At 42.0% G+C, this 19,373-nt stretch overlaps 1 protein-coding gene across 5 annotated transcripts in view; it reads right to left on the reverse strand.

Moving 5' to 3' along the window:
- LOC126561272 (uncharacterized) overlaps positions 1–18,516 on the reverse strand; it is a 125,367-nt gene extending 106,851 nt beyond the window's left edge. For all 5 annotated transcript variants that reach the window (XM_050217248.1, XM_050217244.1, XM_050217246.1 and 2 more), the window contains exon 1: positions 18,377–18,516. In XM_050217248.1, the coding sequence (XP_050073205.1) occupies positions 18,377–18,416 (40 nt within the window). In that variant the 5' untranslated portion in view covers positions 18,417–18,516. The remainder of the gene's footprint in view (positions 1–18,376) is intronic.
- Between the last annotated feature and the right edge of the window lie 857 nt (positions 18,517–19,373).

Below are 19,373 nucleotides of genomic sequence, written 5' to 3' on the forward strand. Positions count from 1 at the left end.
TTCGCTGAGTTATAGTGGTGTTTTAAGTTTTTTATTGGTTTGTTTTAGATTGAAACTTGTGCGGTTTTTCGCTCTGTTTTGCAATGTTAAATTACAAAAGCAATTGCACACAATTCGGTGCTGTAGATTTTTACTTGCGATACTGTGAGCCTAAATAAAAATTGAAAGAGAAGGTGAAACATGGTTGACAAATGTTTGTTTAAGAAGAGTAAATTAAATGAGATTCGTAACGATATCTCAACGAATCTGTAAATAATCTGACACGTCAAAACAGATAATTAATACAAACTAGATGATAGTACAAGTCAAGAACATATAAATCTGAAATTTTCAACCCATAACAATTGATCGACTCTTACTAAAACTGTGCAAGAAAACCTTGAATTTCCATACAGGCACAACAAGACAAGGCAAAACATTTAAATCATCCGGCCTAAAATTCCGTTCTCACTCCTTGAGCAAAACGGAAACACAACTTCCAAACCGTAACTTCCCTTGCACCAACACAAGACAACAGAGGACTGACACTCCAAAAACCATAGGTGCCATAAAAATATTTAATAAAGGGCCATCGCGAACTTTGCTTACGGCGTTTTATCGTTTCCTGTCTGTTTCCCGTTAAGCTTTTCCTTCTTGCACTCTGATATTATCTTTGTTGCTCTTCTTGCAACGGACTCCTCTTCGATACATAATACCTACCACCAAAAAAAAACGAGCACTTTGCATGGTCATGGCTGAATGTGCGGTTTAATGGTCGTAAGGATTGTTGGAATGTTTCGTATGTGATCGCAACGGAGAGGATGTGGAAAAATATTACACAAGTCCCACTAAGTTGAGCAGTTCCACAGCATTCGAAGCAATTTGGGATGGTTTTTTTTAGATTACGTGACCTTCCTGTACACAAAGCTGGTAATAACAGGTGTCACGAGAGTGAATTTCCAGGTTACAGACCAATGTAAGCATATAAGCAGAGGGTAGATAAATATCACTAGAGGAATATATGAGACAGTCCGCGTGGATGGGTCGCATTGTTCTTCACACGACTGCAGGACTGAGTATCGAATCCCGTGCAGACTCTACGCGTACGTAGAAGACTGAGTATCTAGTTAGGGATGAAATAAAATCAAGGAAGCCAGAAATATCAGAACCTGACCTGGCAAGGCTGTAGAACCAAAGAAGACGATGAAAATATACATTGAAAATGTTTTTATGCAAAAGTATCAGACCAGTTAATACCTACAACTGTAGTCATAAGAAACTATTAGGTACGAAAGAATATCTAAGAAAAACATTGTCACGTAAAAAGTTATAATCAAATTTATTATTTACTTTTAATTATAAGCCACATTTATTACTTGGCTTCAGATTGAGTTGTATTCCAGAGTATGATGATTTACAAGGTTTTTTTTACCTGAAACTTGTGTTGAATTCTGTTCACAACCAAGGGCATCATACTCATGCAAAACAAAAATTAGGTTAGCTTCTATTTTCCATGTAATTTGTTTAATTTTTTCTGGAATTTTTATGAGGTTTTTTAATGATTAAGTTTTCACTTGCTGAAACATTTTTCAGTCCAAAATTGTCTAGACAGAAAATCCCAAAAATGAAACATTTTTATATTAAAATTTTGATAAATTGACAACAACTTAACTACAATTGTTGCTTGTTAACAATTTGTAACCTTAGGAAAGAAGCGCAACTCCAGTAAATTCAATAACGTTGCAACCACAATCCATTCCATTATTAATTAAACAATCCAATTACATTCAACTATCTCCCTAAACTATTTTTCACTCCCAAACAACAACCACATCCTCAAACTGTTTCAGAACAAATGCACTTCATCGAAAAAAGTAAAAGAAACCTTCTGTAGCAATAAATGTATTAATATGAAATTAAGCGCATAAATTACGTCCACATTGATTTATGCAGTACCGCTTGATGCTAAAAATTCACCACCAGCAAACTGACTGCTTAGCCGTGGCTGGTCAAAAGGTAAGAAAATGGGACAGTAACACAACAGTAGCAATAAAGTGAAAAATAACGGAAAAACAAACAGACAAAACACACACACACAGACACCGTCCGAGCCCGAAAAGGTCCCACAACCAGTGCACTTGCCAGTCGCGCGCGCGCTCGCTACTAATTATGACTTTGTGTGGTTTACTTTGCTCAATCCTCACACATCCCAGGCTCATCTCCGGCCGAGTGCCGGCAGTCGGTTAGTTGCCACCCTACTTTAAACACCACCAGCGCTGCAAGGAAATGTTGGACTGTAAGCAAATGACAACACCCAGCAAAAAGGGAACGCTGGATCCAGGTCCGCCAAGCGACATGTTTGCTGCTCAATATTGAATCGAGCTGCGACGAAGAAGCGCTCTAACCACCAGCACTAAAGCGAAGGATTTTCCACAAACCTGAACAATAGCTTGAAGCAGTTCACCCAAGCCTGTGACCACCACGGCCATGTGGCGTGGTGGATCTGTGAAACGGAAGCGAGCAGCTCTTATTGTTCCATCCATTGAGATGGTTAACATCAAACGGGAATGCCTTTTTGCATGCAAAAGACCATGTGAGAAGAGTGAACAACAGCAAAAAAAAAGCCCCCAAAACAAGGACACTTTGTCCTGTTCCAGCCATTCGGCTACTGTCTCCCCGAAACCTAGCGAAACATTCAGCTCCGTGTTGTATCTGTTACAGGAATATCGAAAAGCCAACCACTTCAAATCCAGCACAATAAACCGAAGAAGAAAAAAACATCCACTCACACAACTGACCGTTCTGCTTTGGAGCGTTGTCTGTGAGTTCATCCGAGGGACAATAGGGCTGCATTCGGGATGTCCGGTTTATAACCACGACCATGACCAGTCCCTAAAACGTAAGGGAAATGGTACTTTCCCTATCTTTCTCTTGCTGGTTTGGTCAATGTTAAATGTCGTCACTGCACGGCCTGGCTTTCTCTGGGTGGTGATAAATGGAACGGTGGTTTGTTATTTTATTAATTTGCTGAAAGGCGCATGAAACCACAAATGGCCCTGGTTTGCAATTGTTGCCTTCTCGTTCTACGTTTCATCTTCGTTGGACATGTGTCGAGTGGATTTTTGGTTTGTTTTATCTCTTCCTAAGAAAACCTATAAAATTTTCTGCACATTTTTGTTCAAATTAATTTAACATTTGATTTGTTTAATTTTACAACACACTCAAACAAAACGGAACGGACAAAGTGAACAAAAAAACTTAGTGAAAGTTAAGTAGGGGCATAAAAATGATTCACATTTTTCCCTTTTACTTTATTCATTCCTAATTGCCTCATTGAAGGGCTACAAAAATCAACCCGGAATAACTATCTGAATACTAAACATCAGCAAAACAAACAAGGAAAAAAGCGTGCACACACATTCCACCAAAAGATATCAGCTACAACGATCATAAACTGTAATCTCTTTCCATAATTGAGTCACATTAAAAAACTCTTAACGGTCAAGCGCACCACGTTCTTCACGTTCGATAAGCCCGGGACGCCAGATCTGTACGCACCAATAGGGTGTGCAGAAATTTATGGCTGACCATTGGCTAATAAATAGAATGCACCATAAATAACCTGAACGGCCACCGTGGAGTGACCGTTGAAGCAGGGAGTGTGGTGAGGAGCATAATAACAAAAAAGGAGCTAAGGGACACTAGCCGGTAGTATACGTGCTGGTTGAAAATTGAGATGGTGGCATTTACGAGATGGCTAATAGAAATTTTATTCCTATTGCTTAATAGAAAACAGTTGAAGTGAATGGAACGGCTGGGAAGGGTTGAATATAAAATTAACTTATTTTTACAAGATGTTTTTACGTAATTACTCAATGAAAATGTGATTTTTCTGTCTTTGGCACTGCAGCCTCAAAATGACTTCAAATGACCATTCACAGAAAGTCGTCAAAGTTATATTTTTTTTACAAACTTTTTTTTAAATGACTTCCAAGCTTTCATCTATTTGGTAAATTAACCATTTCTACTATTCTCATTTGAGTGATTTAACAAATGAAACATATATAATCCGCCATACACTAAAACCAAAAACGTGTCCAAATATTCAAACGCATTCAGCGCGAATGCGCTTATCCTTATCACTGTCGCTTATTAAGTCAAAGATCGGTTTCAGGAAGTCAAAGATCGGTTTAACTCGACAAACCGGCCATTCCCATTACCAATATTCCTTCATCACTGCATTTTTATCAAACAACATCCATGCTCCTTCCCTTTTTCCCTGTATTTCCCTGCATGCAACTTCCCTTCGCTTGTGCTTAAGATCTCGAAGTCATATCCCAATTAGGTTCTCACGTTACGAGCAGAATGATCCTTTCTTCAGCGGGCAAATTTGCGTTTAAAAACTCTCAGCATCTACTTCACTATGTTCCTTCTTCTTTTTGTGTTCGTGTGTTCTTCTTCTTTATCTTTATATTCATGTTAGTTATTAAGTCACTTTAATACAGTAATTTTAAGACTTTAATGCAGACGTATAACCGCACTAGAAGCTAGATCTCCAAAAAAGATTTAAAAAATGAAATAAATTAACAAAACATGTGATGAACACATCCAGTTCTTCTGCTTCTTCTTATTGAATTAAAGACCTACTAGGTCGTGCTAGCCATCAAATTGCTTACTTAGTCCTCACTCTGAGGAATGGTCCGGATGGGAGTTGATCCCTGGTCCTGTCATGTAAAGACCTGCGTCACAGTCCGCTAACCGCTCTAGATCAAGTATTCAATTTATATAAAAAATACACCAATAATTGCACAGTCACCACCAGCAAAGAAATTAATACTTAAAAGAAAGTCAGTTCTTTTCCTTAAGGTATATCCCTGAGAGGCCTGCGGTTAATAGCGTTCTTGACTTGATTGTACTCCTGAAACCGATCTAATCATAAATCTGTCTAGTGTTCGAGGAGACGATCCTGATGAGATTCAATAACCATTTCTTCCTTGTAATGGTTGAACGAGTTAAATTTATTATGTGTTACATTACGATATAATTTTTTTTTTGTATAATAATTATTTTTTAGTTTGCAAAAGACATTAGTACACACGTCTGCAACCGATTGGTTTAACTAAATAAATTCTCTTTAATCTTCCAACATATTCTATTAAATCAACCCTTACGGGATTAATATTTCATTCAAATAAATACTTTATACTCGATACATTTTAATTCATTTGTTTCTACCACTACGTACGTGCGTACGTACAAAACAAGACTTCCCCTTTCGAACAAAGATATCATCACCGAAACGATTCACCCTGACAAGAACCCTAAATGTTTGCGAAACCCCAACGCGAAGCTTAGATAAATCTCAAACCCTTTACACCACTGCCGGGGAGAAACTGTTCCGTTTACCCCCGTTGCTAAGATTGCTTTGTTTACGAGCATCCGCGAAACCAGCTGAACCGAATTACATATTTCACTAACGATCCCTTTTGTGCTGAACACCAGCGTGTATCGCCAACCCGCAAAACGCCACCGGGAAGTAGGTTCCATGTTGGTAGATTTGAAATTATTAGCTGCCGTATTTCTTACTTTACACGCACACGCATTTAATCGCACAAATCCTGGTGTTGGGCACCCAGCGGCTGTACGTTTGAATCGTCGTACGGAAGAATGGAATGCCAAAATCCTAGCCGACTGTGCATCCGAGCGTACGATGAAACCGATCCCAGTGATTTTTGAACGGTGACAACTAATACGGGGGAAGAAAATCCATCTCAAAATTTCACACCCATCCACACCGCAGGAACGTGCGTGGAAGTTGTGTGGTGGATTGTCCCTCGAGGCACAGGAAAGACACACCATCTTGTCCGCTTGATCCTGACACTTGAACAAACACACTCATGCACACATCATAGCTCACGACGACACGACGACGCAAAGACAACAACATTAGCTTGGATTCGCACTTGTCACCGGTTTTTCTGTGTCTCAGCAATCTCCCCTCTTACCGATTCGCACTGATTCAGTAACTTTGCGGAAAAGTTAATAAAAAATTAACAACTACTCCGGGCGGAGGGATGCCGGTCCGCAATCCAACTACCACGGTAGCCAACGCACACACAGTCAGTAACGGCAGTGCATACATTAGGGACCGAACCACACTGGTATCGTTCGCGCTTGACAAAATTATCTACTTTCCGGGCAAAAGTTTTCTCCTCAACAGTTTCCGTCAAACGTCGGTTTTGCTGGAAACCTCACACTTGACGGTGCGGAGGTTTTTTTTTTCCACGGAAAACCACACCTCGCGTCTAATAAGTTGACACGTTCTGAAGCCGTTCTGGTGCTATCGCGGTCTCGGCGAGGAAGGTAGAAAGTGCCACACCGTTTTTATGGGATTTGTTTTAAAAAACCTGTGTCTGGCTGGCTGTGTTGTTGCGCGAGTGGGCGAAAGAGGATTTATTCGCTTGCCAGCAGAGTGGTGATGGCAATTGCTGTTAATGTTATCAGTGAAACATGATGAAAGATTCTGATACTACTTATTTATTTCCTCTTGTTTTCCGTTACTCTTGTTGGCTGCAGCCGTAAACTTGAGCGTGGGAAAACCTTTCATTTCGTTCATTTTCATGTTTTTGTTTTATATTTTTCTCCTCTAAATATGTGTTTTGTTGTGTTTTGTGTCTATTTATTTTGAGAATTTTATTCCTAATGATGTTTCGCTAGTTTGAAACACTCAGCAAAATTTGATAAACGACTAAACTTGATTAGAATTTGTTCCTTCATTTGTAAAACTTTGCTACAGAGTTTTAGAGACTAGTTTTCAATGTCAACCGCATTTTTCACCATCCTATGAATTTTTCTTTTCTTTGTAGATAATTTTGCATGATGTCAAATCATTTTTAAACACTGCCAAACCGAGCAGAAATCTATAATCTTCATCACCTAAGCCTGAAATATGGCTAACCCAGCTCTAAAGTACAATCTGCTCTGCCCACTTACAACCGCATTAACATGTTTACCAATTTGTTACACCCATGCGTCCCAAAAAGCGACAACTACTTAAAAAGTAACAAATGTTCAACTCATCAAGATAATCTCTACAAACGCCAACCAGAGCACCAGCAACACCACCAACGAGTTTCCTCACCCGCCGCCATGAAACATGCAATGGGAAAATTGAAATCGCATACCCAAAATATATGCAATCCCCCAGCCCATTACCTCTGAAAATGGTCCACCCTTGACCTCGGTTTACGCTCCGTGGGTACAGTGTAGGGTCAGCAAAAATGGAGCAATAAAATGTTAAACATACTCCTGGCATCATGTACGCTCCACAGGGGAGAAAGTACCATTTCTGCCGGTGGTCGCTTTGCGTTTGTGGGGCGCCGGGTTGGACACGGTGGAACAAACACCCACCCGCTGACAGACGATCCGTACCACAGTTGGCACCCACAAAACCGTCACCGTCCCAGGCGTAAACTAACACGGGCAGCAACCACACCACCGCCGCTTTACAGTGCTTTAACTATTTTCAATAAAATACTCATTTTTACAACCCACCTTATGCTACACGGCACCAAACCACCGGTAAATGCCACCTTTCGGGCCACCGAGCCTTTCACCCACCCCTCCAAAACCATCTTCTTCGCACAATAGTGACGATGGTGAGAGCCGAACCGCTTCTGGCATGCTTCGGACAGATTAATCTTGTTCAGAAACAGATTTGCTTCAGGTAAATTGAAAATTTGCGGTGCAATAAAGTCGGCAAGTAATGGGTTCCTTTCACGCGCCTCTTTCAACCGTGGAGCGACTGGAGCGTGGTGGTTGTCTCGAGTTGATGTCTGTGTTCGCTTGTATCGTGTTTTCTATGATTTAAATTGTATTTTTATACAATAACTGTTGTATGGAATAAATATTATGATATTTTTGCGATGGATAGTTTAATTCTGCTACTGCTTCATTGCTTAATGACCCTTAGGACACGCCTGCCATCGAATCGCTTACTAGACTTGCCGATACCACGTAGTTGAATATTCAATCCTCACTATGGAATTTGAACCCCGGTCCTGTCGTTTGAAGACCTTCGCCGATGTCGTCTGCACCATCAAGCCGCACTGATTATAAAACAACCCAATAACTAACAAAATTGTTGATCTGCCAGTTGGCCAGCTTCAACAGTATTTGTGACATTACTTTGTCACTAAAATTTTTGGTAAACAGGAATCCCACGAGCTCAAACGATCCAAAGTCAAACAACATCAAACAAACAAGTCAGGGACGGTCTGGTGGTGGTTTACTTCGAATGAACAAAGGCCAACTTTGAAGAGCTTTTTCGAGCAGTTTCAGCCATTGAAAATTATGCTTAGAATTTTAAATCGATGTGGTTCTTTAAAAGAATTACTCATTGCCCAGAACGACGGCTATTTTGAGATTTTGAGTCAAATTGTCAACTTTAAAATATATTTTTAAATCTTGTATCAACAAAAAAACAGAAAGAAAACATAGCTTAATACATTATAAACAAACAGCGTGCGTTCCAGCTTTAAACCGCTGTGCTTCCTTCAGTCAAACGGTGAATGTATCGTCACTGATGTTTCTTCAAGCGCTGAAAACATAATTCCGAGAAATTCCTTTCATTATTTAAAGACAAAACAATTCAACCCCTTATCACACCCACATCATAAGCGATAATCGGCCAGCTCATCAATCCCCATCACTTTATTGCTTGCGTACGCATTCACACCCTCAACCAACGTACCGACGGGTTCGGCTCAAAAGATTAGCTGCACCAAATGAAACTCTAACCGATCCTTAATTCTCGGAAGCAATTCACACGACACGCCAACTCAAGATAAGCTTCCCAACTTCCCTTCTATGGGCTTGAGCTTCCCCTGGGGTGTGAAAAACAATCCATCGGTGGTAGCTCGATTCAACTGCCCGAGTGTCAAGCATGCCAAACGGAGCGTATTATGTTCCAATAATTATTCATCATCATTAGTGCATTAATTGATTGATGCCCTCGGACCCCTCGAGGGTGTGCAATGCAAGCGAATTGCACTTGCCAACTACACAAGAACACACGGGCACAAACCTAGCAATCGAATGGACACCGTTCACAGTTTCTAGCTTTGCGTGACTTGAAAGTGTTATGGGTGCGTGTGTGTGTGTGTGGATGTGTGAGTACTTGAATGTTTGCAGTAATTGTGCCAATTGGAAGCGCAACTAACACGGTGGAACGTCTTCGCGGCATCCAGCATTTCCCGGTACGGAAGCAACCCCAAAAACCACAAACCTGTCGTGAGTGAAACCGATTCCGTGCAATTACCTACCGATGATTTATGGCAGCCAAACGAAAAGCCCAACACAGCGCACCAAGAACTTGGCCAAACGAAGTCATCACCCGGAAACGCACCCTCGGCCCCCGTCCTGCCTGCCTCCTATTGCCTCCACGGTACGCCGTGGGAGAAAATCGAACCTTTCGCGCTGCTTACGGAAAGCAGGGCCCACGGTTCACACAACGGCCCGATAACGAGAGGCGCAAATATGCCAATTGGAAAATGGAACGATAAATAATACAGCCATAAGTACCTGTTGTTGTTTATGTGCTTCGACGTTATTTGTCTTCAGGCTCACCGTTTGCTCGCGCGCACACACACACACCCACCCAACGCCATCCCTTCCGTCCTACGGGAGCTCCGTTCGAACGGGAGCTTCCGCTTCCGGTACAACGATCCGAAAGTTGCTCACATTTCCGGTACCTTTCACCCGGCGATTGTTTCTTCCATATCCTTTCTTCCGCCGGCCTCAAGGGTGGTGCTTAGGATTTTGATTCCTTTCAAGGATCGGACAACCAGACAGCTCTGAAGGGGATTTAGATCGGTGGGTGCAGTCCGGGCAGTAGGCAACGGCACGAGGCACGGCTTACCATTATTGGCAAAACCCGGTAATCGCACACCCTTCAGCCTTCAGGCTTCCCGTAAAGGATACTGGGCTCGTGTTACAACAGCTCGTGGCTACTGGACTCCGTAGCGAAATCGCTCCACGAAATACGTGGATGATTGCGATCTGCTTCTTCCATTTGCTTGTCTTGCCCCAACTTCTACGATGTAGGCGTAATTTTACGCGTGCAACCGTACCACAACACGGACTGCTCCAGCGATGACAACGGTTCTGGGGGAAATTGGAATTTGTGCGTATGTGTGTGTGTGTGTGTGCTACTGTCGAACTGAGCCGTATGCATAAATAAATTAAATCAAACTCAGGCGCTCAACCAGGCCACATCCCAGATAAAACCTGGGAAGATAGATGTCGGGCTCGTAATAAATCAATATCAGGGCGAATGGGGGTACGGTACCGCGGCGGTGTGTCATCGGTAGTGTGGTTAAGTGATTTATCATTTGTTGAATCGGTTCAATTTATGTACATATTTCACCATTTTCAAACGGCAGTTCGCAGTTGCCGGAGATTTTACGCTTTCTTTGCAGTTTGTGCGAAGGTTATGGTTGTGACCTTCGCTCAAGGTTGTTACGGGAGGGAACGAGATTTTCATCGGGCTATAAATAACTGGAGTTTTAATCGAGTTTTGAAGCAAAACAAACTGTATGAGGATAGATAATTATTGATAATATATTTTTGATAGAACTTTAAGAGAGAAGAAAAGAGAGAGAATATCCTGATAACTCCAATGTTATCTATTCTGGAGTTTATTTAAACTGAACTATCTCTACCTGTGAATATCATAAACTATGTTTAAGGTTTTGAGTACATTTTTGGTTATGCTGACATATCTAGCACAACTTCTCTTAATAAATATTCTTATCATTAAATGACATGTCTGCGAGATCTTCCTTTTCAAATTTTGTCAAGCTAATCCATACATAAAAACGTTTTACTAAATGTATATTCTTCACGTAGCATTAGTACATAAACTATAACGTACACCAACTCCTTAAGGCATAAAAAATAATCCCATACTCTACTTATAAAGCTGATCATGATACCTCTAGTCAATAAATCGTTAGTAATCCTGTATGCCAATCATCGACACCATCAAACTCACCAACGACTGCTCATTACAACAGATCCTTTCCATAGCAATCCTCAACTTCTGCCGTCTGCCAGCAGCGATCCGAAAGCTCCACCATCCCCACTCAGCGCCATATAACCGATCAAAGCCGTCCCTGTTGCATTACAGCAACATACCAAAACCCATATAGCATACCACATCGTATTTCGACTCACCACCCACCTCACCCACCCCCTACTTCTTGACTATCCTAAGAGCCGTGCAACAACAGCAACACCGAAAATATCCCACAAGGCCAGAAAAGCCCACGGGAACTCAAAAAGCCTTCACCACCCGAGCACGCCATGAAAGGACCAGAAGCGGGTGGCCGGAAGCAAACACACCATCAAAGTGCATAATAAATCATGCCCAAAAACCCAAAACTCACACCATACCTTCTCGCGCTTCGTTCGATACTCGGCCGGTGGAGAATATTCGACATTTCACCCAATTCCTTGAAGTTGGAGCACCGGGGAAACTACCGACCGGGAGCAAACCTGACTCGAAACAGCTCGCCGTCCGGTCGACTATTTGCTTTACTGGAGAGGTGTGGGTGAACTGTGTATTCGTTCCTGCGAGCCGTGCTACCCGTTGGCCGCTTTCCAAATGAATCAATACCGAGGTGTTCGATAGAATCCATCCACTGGTGATTCCTGAAATCGACCAAAATGGATCTGCAAAACTGCTGTCGCAAAAAAACCCCGATAGAGCGACGGGTAAGGGCAAGCAAGAGCGGACTCGGAAATCAAGTGTTACAACATTTACAACATCCTGTTTCAAAGCGCCTCCTAGGTCCCACACAGCCCTACCGTAGTAGTCCACTCGATTGGTGCCCGGCTAAACACACACTGATACCAGCGGCAGGAGTGTTGAATCGACATGCTTACCAGCGCATGGTTTTGGGATTCCAGGCAATGATGTTCCATTTCGGCGACGTCTGCGAATAAACTCCCCTGCCGGGAAAAGCGGAGACCGATTCCAGGCCCGCTTTTCGACATTGGAATCGGAAATTCCAATTCCAATTGAACTTTAGCGCTGGAATGCAGCGTTGGTGTCGCATCGTTGGGAGTTCAGGCTAGGTTATGGTTGGTGTAGTTGGAGGTTTTTTTTTCGCGTTGTGTCAAGAGTCTTTTCAATCCAAGTGGGGTGCAATTTCCCATCGGAACATACCTGGGCCCGCAAGTGTTCGTGATGCGGTGTGATAGAAGAAGTAAACGGAAATGGCTTCTTGTAACAGACATTTTTCATGCAGTTGAAAAGTGTCTCAAATTGGTACGGTAAATCGCTTTTTAAAAGCTCATTTTCTTACTTAATATAAACTTTAGAGCATGGCATTTAAATTCTGATATGTTGCCGATTATTCGTTGCTCTAGACAGTTTGGAAGAATAGCTTATTAGTTTTTGTATTATTGCAGGAAAGGCCCATCTGCAGAAAGAAGTATAGTGTCCTCTTAGTGTATAAATTTTCTTTTGCTTCCCTCTAATCTATCACAACGTGTGATCCGATGGCCAAGGAAAAAGCGGAGCCAATCTTCACATGGCAGGAGCGGAGATCTTGTCCGATCCAGACTTGATTCCCCACATGTTGACTGGTTCCCCATAGTTGATGGTAGACCAAAAACTCTTAATGCTCTAGAATAGTAATAGCAACAAGATTCTACCCCAACTATAAAGGAACACAAACAAAAGATAAAAGAAAAACACTTGACCCCTAGTGTTACTTTTGCTTGCTATAATTTCCTCTTTCAGCTGCAAGAATCACCAAGATACAATTTGAAAACCATCTATTTTAAAAATGAAAACTACTACCAAATTATTTCACCGTACATAGCGCCTTATTTAAGTTTTTCATAAATTCGCATTAAACAAACATAAAAAAACGAATTCCTGGTAGAAAATCTCGAAAATCCTCACCTCTGGACGACTTCACCCTTACCGGTCCCTACAAAAGTCAACTTACTGTGTTACTGTTTACGAAAAACGAATTTCCTAGTGTTCATTACGATGATGTACGATGCATGACAGGGAGTCATTTATAAGGGCAGGAAACACACAACCCACTCCATCGCGATTTCTTGCTGTTTCTGGTTGAAAGAAAGCAGTTGGGAGTAGTTCGTTTTTCTCACCTAACGCTAAACTCCTTACCCAGTCTACTAACAGCCCTGATGGATAGCATCATGGCACGAGCCCTGACGTTGTTAGCTGGATGGGATAGGAAGTGCGAACAACGGAAAGACATATGTAATACGGTATAAAATTAGCTACATGATATACGATGGCAAACAAAGGGATTGAAAAGTTTGTTTTTGTTCGTACAACCCCCAGTGATACAGCGAAACTAAATAAAAGCTATGCTGAGCTTCAAAATGGAAATTAAACAAAAATCAACTTCAGCTGGTTCTCTTCAAATTATAGCAATAACTTTACGACCCTCCCCCTTCCCAGGCTGCCATATCAAACAATCTGGCAACGGTCACGAACTTGTATTGCTTTCCCAGCACCGCAGTTCCGTTTCCGTTGTTCCATTTAATGGACAGGAAAAAAAAACATAACCTATCAGCTGGCTTTGATCTTCAACATTCACTATTTCACACTCCATTACAGCACCATGAGCAGTGTACGTATATGCTTGTATATGAGGGCAAGTAATTTGAGCGATTTTGTGCTGCTTTTTTTTGCACAAAAGTGAACAGTGCTTTCCAGCACAGTTGTATTTCCCCAAAAACTGTGGCAGCACCGCTGAAAAGCACAGCCAAAGCCACGCTTCAAACGCAACCAAACGGACGAGATTTACGGATATTTTTATCATCCGAATTCCACTTCAGAAAATTAACTTCTTTTATGAGGCTCTTAAAAAAATGGCGTTACATGTTCGGCGAGAAGAAAACGCTTCCGGGAAGGACAAAAGCCAAAGATAATCTGTGTGTGCGAGTGTGCGAGTAAGCAAGTCTTGGGTGAAGAAACGCAGGAGCAAGAACCAAGTCGGCGAGGAACGCTTGGTACGAAAAAGGAAAAGATGGAAAACTTTACTAATCCGGTGGGGGATAACGTGGCTGAGGGCTTTACCATCATCCACAAGCTGATACTAATACCCGAAAAGGAGAAAAACGAAGTTGCTAACAACTGCGATTGAGAGAATGAGAAGGTATGCCGTCTAGATGTTCCCTGCAGCTTTTCCAGACAATTCCGGTGATATTGTTTCTGGGGCGAGGAAGAATAATACGGACAAAGTGTAAAGTGCAAAAAGCCCTAACATTTCCACTGGATTCCTTTACACTTTTTAAGGGTTTTTTTTGAAGAAGGATTTTTGCAATCTTCCTGCTCCCTTTAATGATCCCGTTTTCGTACCTACTGCCATGACTTACTCTCCTTAATTTCCTATTCCAAATCAGTAAGAAATCTATAACATCATATCTTATACCGTGCGTTATTCTTGCACCCATCAGTGGGCATAACATACACACAAGTATAAAGGCTTCTTGTCGGTATTGCAAAAGTCATCATTTCTCTGACAGACGACCCAGCGAAATATATAGAGTCTAGACTCAAGCATCCTGATGGTTGTCGTATCGTTCTAGTTAAGCGGTCCTTTTTTGTCTTCACGTCTAATGGAGCTCAGACGAGCATCGAATGAGGTTTTCCTTTCAAACAATAGAAATGCACCCACCCATAGACACAAATACACACACACACAGCCACATAGACACACGTTTGCAAACACTCAACTCCATTGCTCCTTCCCTCGCAATTGATACACCCCAACAGGGGCGAACGAAAACGATTGTCGTCGTTATCATGGACTTTTTCTTCGACATCAAGACATCTCCTTCGTCGTTTCTTCTGTACGACGACTGGCGTACTTCCCAGGAACACCACAAATCGTTGAGCTATTTTCCTATGCACACCAACACACGCACGCACACATCGATCAACACACTGAGTCGGGAGAGTAATGAATCGTGGAGTGAGGTGAGATTAAACGGCCAATATGCCATCCGGATCACGAATGCTCTTCCGGGATGCTCGTTTAACGGACTAATCGCAAACGTCAACTTGGGGACCGGGAATACGATCGCTGTTCCTCGCTATCCACCTCGTTGGCATTAAATTGGGCGTAAGTAATAGAATCAATCGTTCTCGATGAATCCTTACCGGCGGGGAACAGTACCAGTAAACGAAAACGCTCACGCATCGATGAGTTATTGTGGTTTGAAGTAGCAAGGAGCGAGAATTCCTGTAATGTATCAAACTTTTAAACTTTTTATTAAAGTAAATTATGCTTCAATGTTTCATAATAACATGCAATCATGTTTAAAGTAAAACTGATAGTTATTATTACAAATAATTGATATTACCACCAAGCAGGACGAAATAAAATGATAAAAAGTATCTTAGTCCAACCAAACAACAGTTCTATTTTAATTATTTTCTTCCTACAAAAATCGATTTATGACTTTTTCTTAAAGAGGGTGACCCTGATAGGGCGTTTTGCAACGTATGCAATTGCATTTACCATTCTCTCCATCTTTGGCTCATTCTCCCTCACACAAACATATACGTACAGAGCAAACAAACGGCCCAACTTTTTCGGCAAAATTAGATTGCTTTTGGTGAAACAAAAAAACAAAACCCACCCCCACCCAAGCAGCATAATAAGCAACTTTGAATAAGTTCCTCCATTTCCTACTTGGTTGTTGTTGTTTCCCGCGGAAATGCCTTAAGCTGTGTGTTTCCCTCTTTGTTTTTTGTTCTGCACAGCACTAACTACAACTAATGACAATTGTTTTGCATTTTCTATCATTTTTCATTCGCCTTTCTCCTTTTTTCGCTTTCATCCCACACTTAAATGGGGTTTCTTCAAGTTTTTCACCATCCACCAAACCCAACACCAAACGGGTTTCATTTCGCACAGCTTTTATTGTTTTATTTTAGCACTTTTGCCTGCACTTTCCCGTTGGTTCGCATCGCCATGCGCTCGGTTTGGCCGTTTAATATTTTTAAGCTGTTTCGTGCCATTCGGGACAGATCGTGTACGGTAGGGAAGGCGCAGAAGAAGGCAGCTAAAATCGTGTGCCGCCCGTGTGGGTGCATCCAACCCACTTTTGTAAGTAATTTACGATGCATTTACCACACGCCAGGGATAGACGATACGCAGGGTGGGTTGGAAAATATTGCGGAAAACGGCCGGGGAAGGTAGTAACATTTGTGTGAGCATTACATCGTGCCCGTACGTGCAAATGCGGTACACGTGTGGGTTTCTTTTTTTTTTTTTTTTTTTGGAGGGCTAAGAACAACAGCAACATCGCGGGCACATTCTGTTTACTTAAACCTCCACAAGATGTCTACAACCGTGAGGTGTACGTGAGCAAACAAGGTTAGTGGAAAAGTTTCACTAGGTAGCAGCAAAACTTTGCAAGCATGTTTGCAGATTACGAGCGAGCCACTTTAATAAATAAAACTAACAACAAAACACGCAAAAACTTGGTGCAAACGAATCTTTGCAAGCTCTATTAGCATTTGAAGGAGAAATGAAAATGTTTACTGTATTATTTTCTGTTCTATTTATCTTTGCAAATAATCCATGACAAGACTTGCAAGCATCTTCTTAAAATTTTATAAATCATTAATGAAATAATGAAACATTATACTTCCGCTGTAGTTATTCCAGCTATTTTTGTTCTGTTTTGAACATTAAAATTCTCTTCTTTTGCTCCTTTGGCTGTAGTACATGGAGAAGTATTGAGCATTTGTTGGTGGCTTCTGCTTGCCGGAGGCTCTGATCGTGATAGAGCCCTAGTGGGAAGCAGCGTGTTAGTCGACGGCGACAACCTCGAGGTAGTGGAGGAGTTCTGCTATCTTGGGACTGTCGTAACTTCGGATAACGATGTCAGCAGCGAAATCCAGAGACGCATTGTTCAGGGGAAACGTGCGTACTACGGCCTTCACCGTCTGCTGAGATCCAGAAGACTTCGAGACCCAACTAAATGTGAGATGGTCGATGGTCCTGTATGGCCACGAGTCTTCGAGTGTGGAGAAGAAGGATGAACCACGAGCTTGCTGAGCTATACGGTAGCAAAGACCGGCAGGATACGATGGCTCATTCCCCTCCAAGAAGGTGTTCGTCAGCGAGCCCCAGTTCGACACAAGGCATCGGGGAGCCCAGCGAATTTGTTGGATCAGATGAAGGGAGACCTGTCGGAGATCGGGTTCCTACATGGATGGGAAGCTGCAACCAGGGAGTTTCCTGGAGATCTATTGTTGACCGAGGCATGTCACGACGACGTGCCCTTTCAAAGAGCAGACCAACATGAGTGAGTTAGTGAGTGCTGGTTTTCTTGCGCTTAAATTCTGTCCGTAGTCAGGTACCCCTACTTACGGGCAGGCGATCTAGATGGAATTCGAAATCCGGTCCTGTCGTGAGAATGCCAGTGCCGCAAATTAAATCCGGTGCTCCCCGAGAAGTAGATTTCTTCTTGGCTTAAAGACCTCTAAGGTCACGCTAGCCGGCCATCTAATGGCTTACTAGAATGCCGATACCACTTAATTGGATAGTCAGTCCTCACTACGGGGGGACGATCCGGATGAGATTTGATCCCAGGTTCTGCCGTATGAAGACCGCTGTCGCCTGCACCACTTTGCCGCCCCTGGGGAGTAGCAGACTAGTTGGGAAAAATAACTCAAAAATCATCACAATCCCAATTCATCTGCTCTAAATTTTGGCATAGGAAATTGGCATTCATTTTGTTAACCACAAACCATTACACACACAGTCACATAATCAAGCACATAATAATCAATGAAATTTGTTGCCCATAACGGCTGGTCATTTGTTAAACATTCCTGCATGCCACAACACCACTCCGGTCCTGTCTCACCGCCAGGTCTAATTATAAACAACACCTCATCACAAAATAGCACCCACCAAACACACCGGAGATTGATGGTGGAAAGTATAAACAAGCACAAATCAACCGCCCCGAACAGAGCCGCAAATGTTGCTCCACAAATCTGGCACAAATGGTCGTAAAATATCTCGACCATAATACATTCGTAAACAGTTTACTGGATTTTTGCCTTTTGCCTGGGAAATGGAATTAACGCACACTGCTCTTGCTACAGCGAGTTGTTTACGTGGTGTTTATATCGAGTCGGTTTGATTTAGGATGTCCATTGTCCGACGGTATTCTCTGAGGCTTGGAAATTTTACGTGTCATGGAAATGAGTTCGCTGGTTCCAAGAAAAATAGCAATTTACTGGTACGAAGTGAAAGTGATTGGAAACTGGTTTTGTAACAGTAATTCGATGAATTTGATAATAATGCTAGTGGTGAATACTTACGTATCTGAAGACTTAGACAGTACACAGCTTGTGACGTCATCGCTGGACGCCAGACGTTCTTCTACTTGATTGACGGATGTTGGAGCAAATTGACATTCATCTTCTTGCACTGATTATTTGTAGATCAGCGTGTGGCTTGTTGATTTCGCTGTAAATAAAGCGTGGAAGATGGAAACCAATTAATCTAAATTCTTTCCCAAATGTTTCGTTTTGGAGATCATCTTAACTCTCTTTTAGTTTGGTTCGGCGTTGATTTGTCTGAGAATTATCGCCCTGTGAAGACATTTGAAAATAAACATGATTTCCTTCCTCAACGAAGTATTCACATTAAAACGGCAAATGCAGAACCCTAGTAAGCTAGCGTGATTTAATTCAACATTTTTTGTTGTTGCCTAAAACCCACGAAAAGTATAAAAACGATCCAAATAAATTACGTAACAGAATATTAAAAATTATATGGTCGAAATTTCATTTTCTAAATAGCATGCAACATAATTCCACCTTCCAATTTCCTAGAACGCATTACCATAATAATTTAGATTATATACCACCCACCATCTGTACCACTTTATCTTCCGCTTGTGCGTGCGTTTACACACGTCTCCATTGCACAATCCTTTACTCTTTAGCCGGTAACAGTACGCTAAAAGGGCCTACCCTCACAGAAAAGTCTCAGCCCCTCTCCGATGCTTCCCACCGGAGGAACAAAAGGTTTTAAAATTGCTCCCGTAAGCCATTTCCTTGTCCTTTCCGTACCCTTTTTTTTGGCGTCGGTTCCGTTGATACCTTTCCCGCAAGAGATCTTTTATTGGTTTAACCTTCATTTTTCTGCCAGCCAACCCGACGATCTTTGACCAGCAACAAGAAAGTTCATTGTCTTGACAATGAAGAGCGTCGGTTGGTCGGACAAAAAAAGAAACACAAAACCACCCTCAATTCTTTTTGATAAAACGATAACCCGAAAAGGTAACATTTTCCTTTCTTATTCATTGCTCTA

The sequence above is a fragment of the Anopheles maculipalpis genome, chromosome 3RL, assembly GCF_943734695.1.
Source record: "Anopheles maculipalpis chromosome 3RL, idAnoMacuDA_375_x, whole genome shotgun sequence".
Taxonomy (NCBI): Eukaryota; Metazoa; Arthropoda; class Insecta; order Diptera; family Culicidae; genus Anopheles; species Anopheles maculipalpis.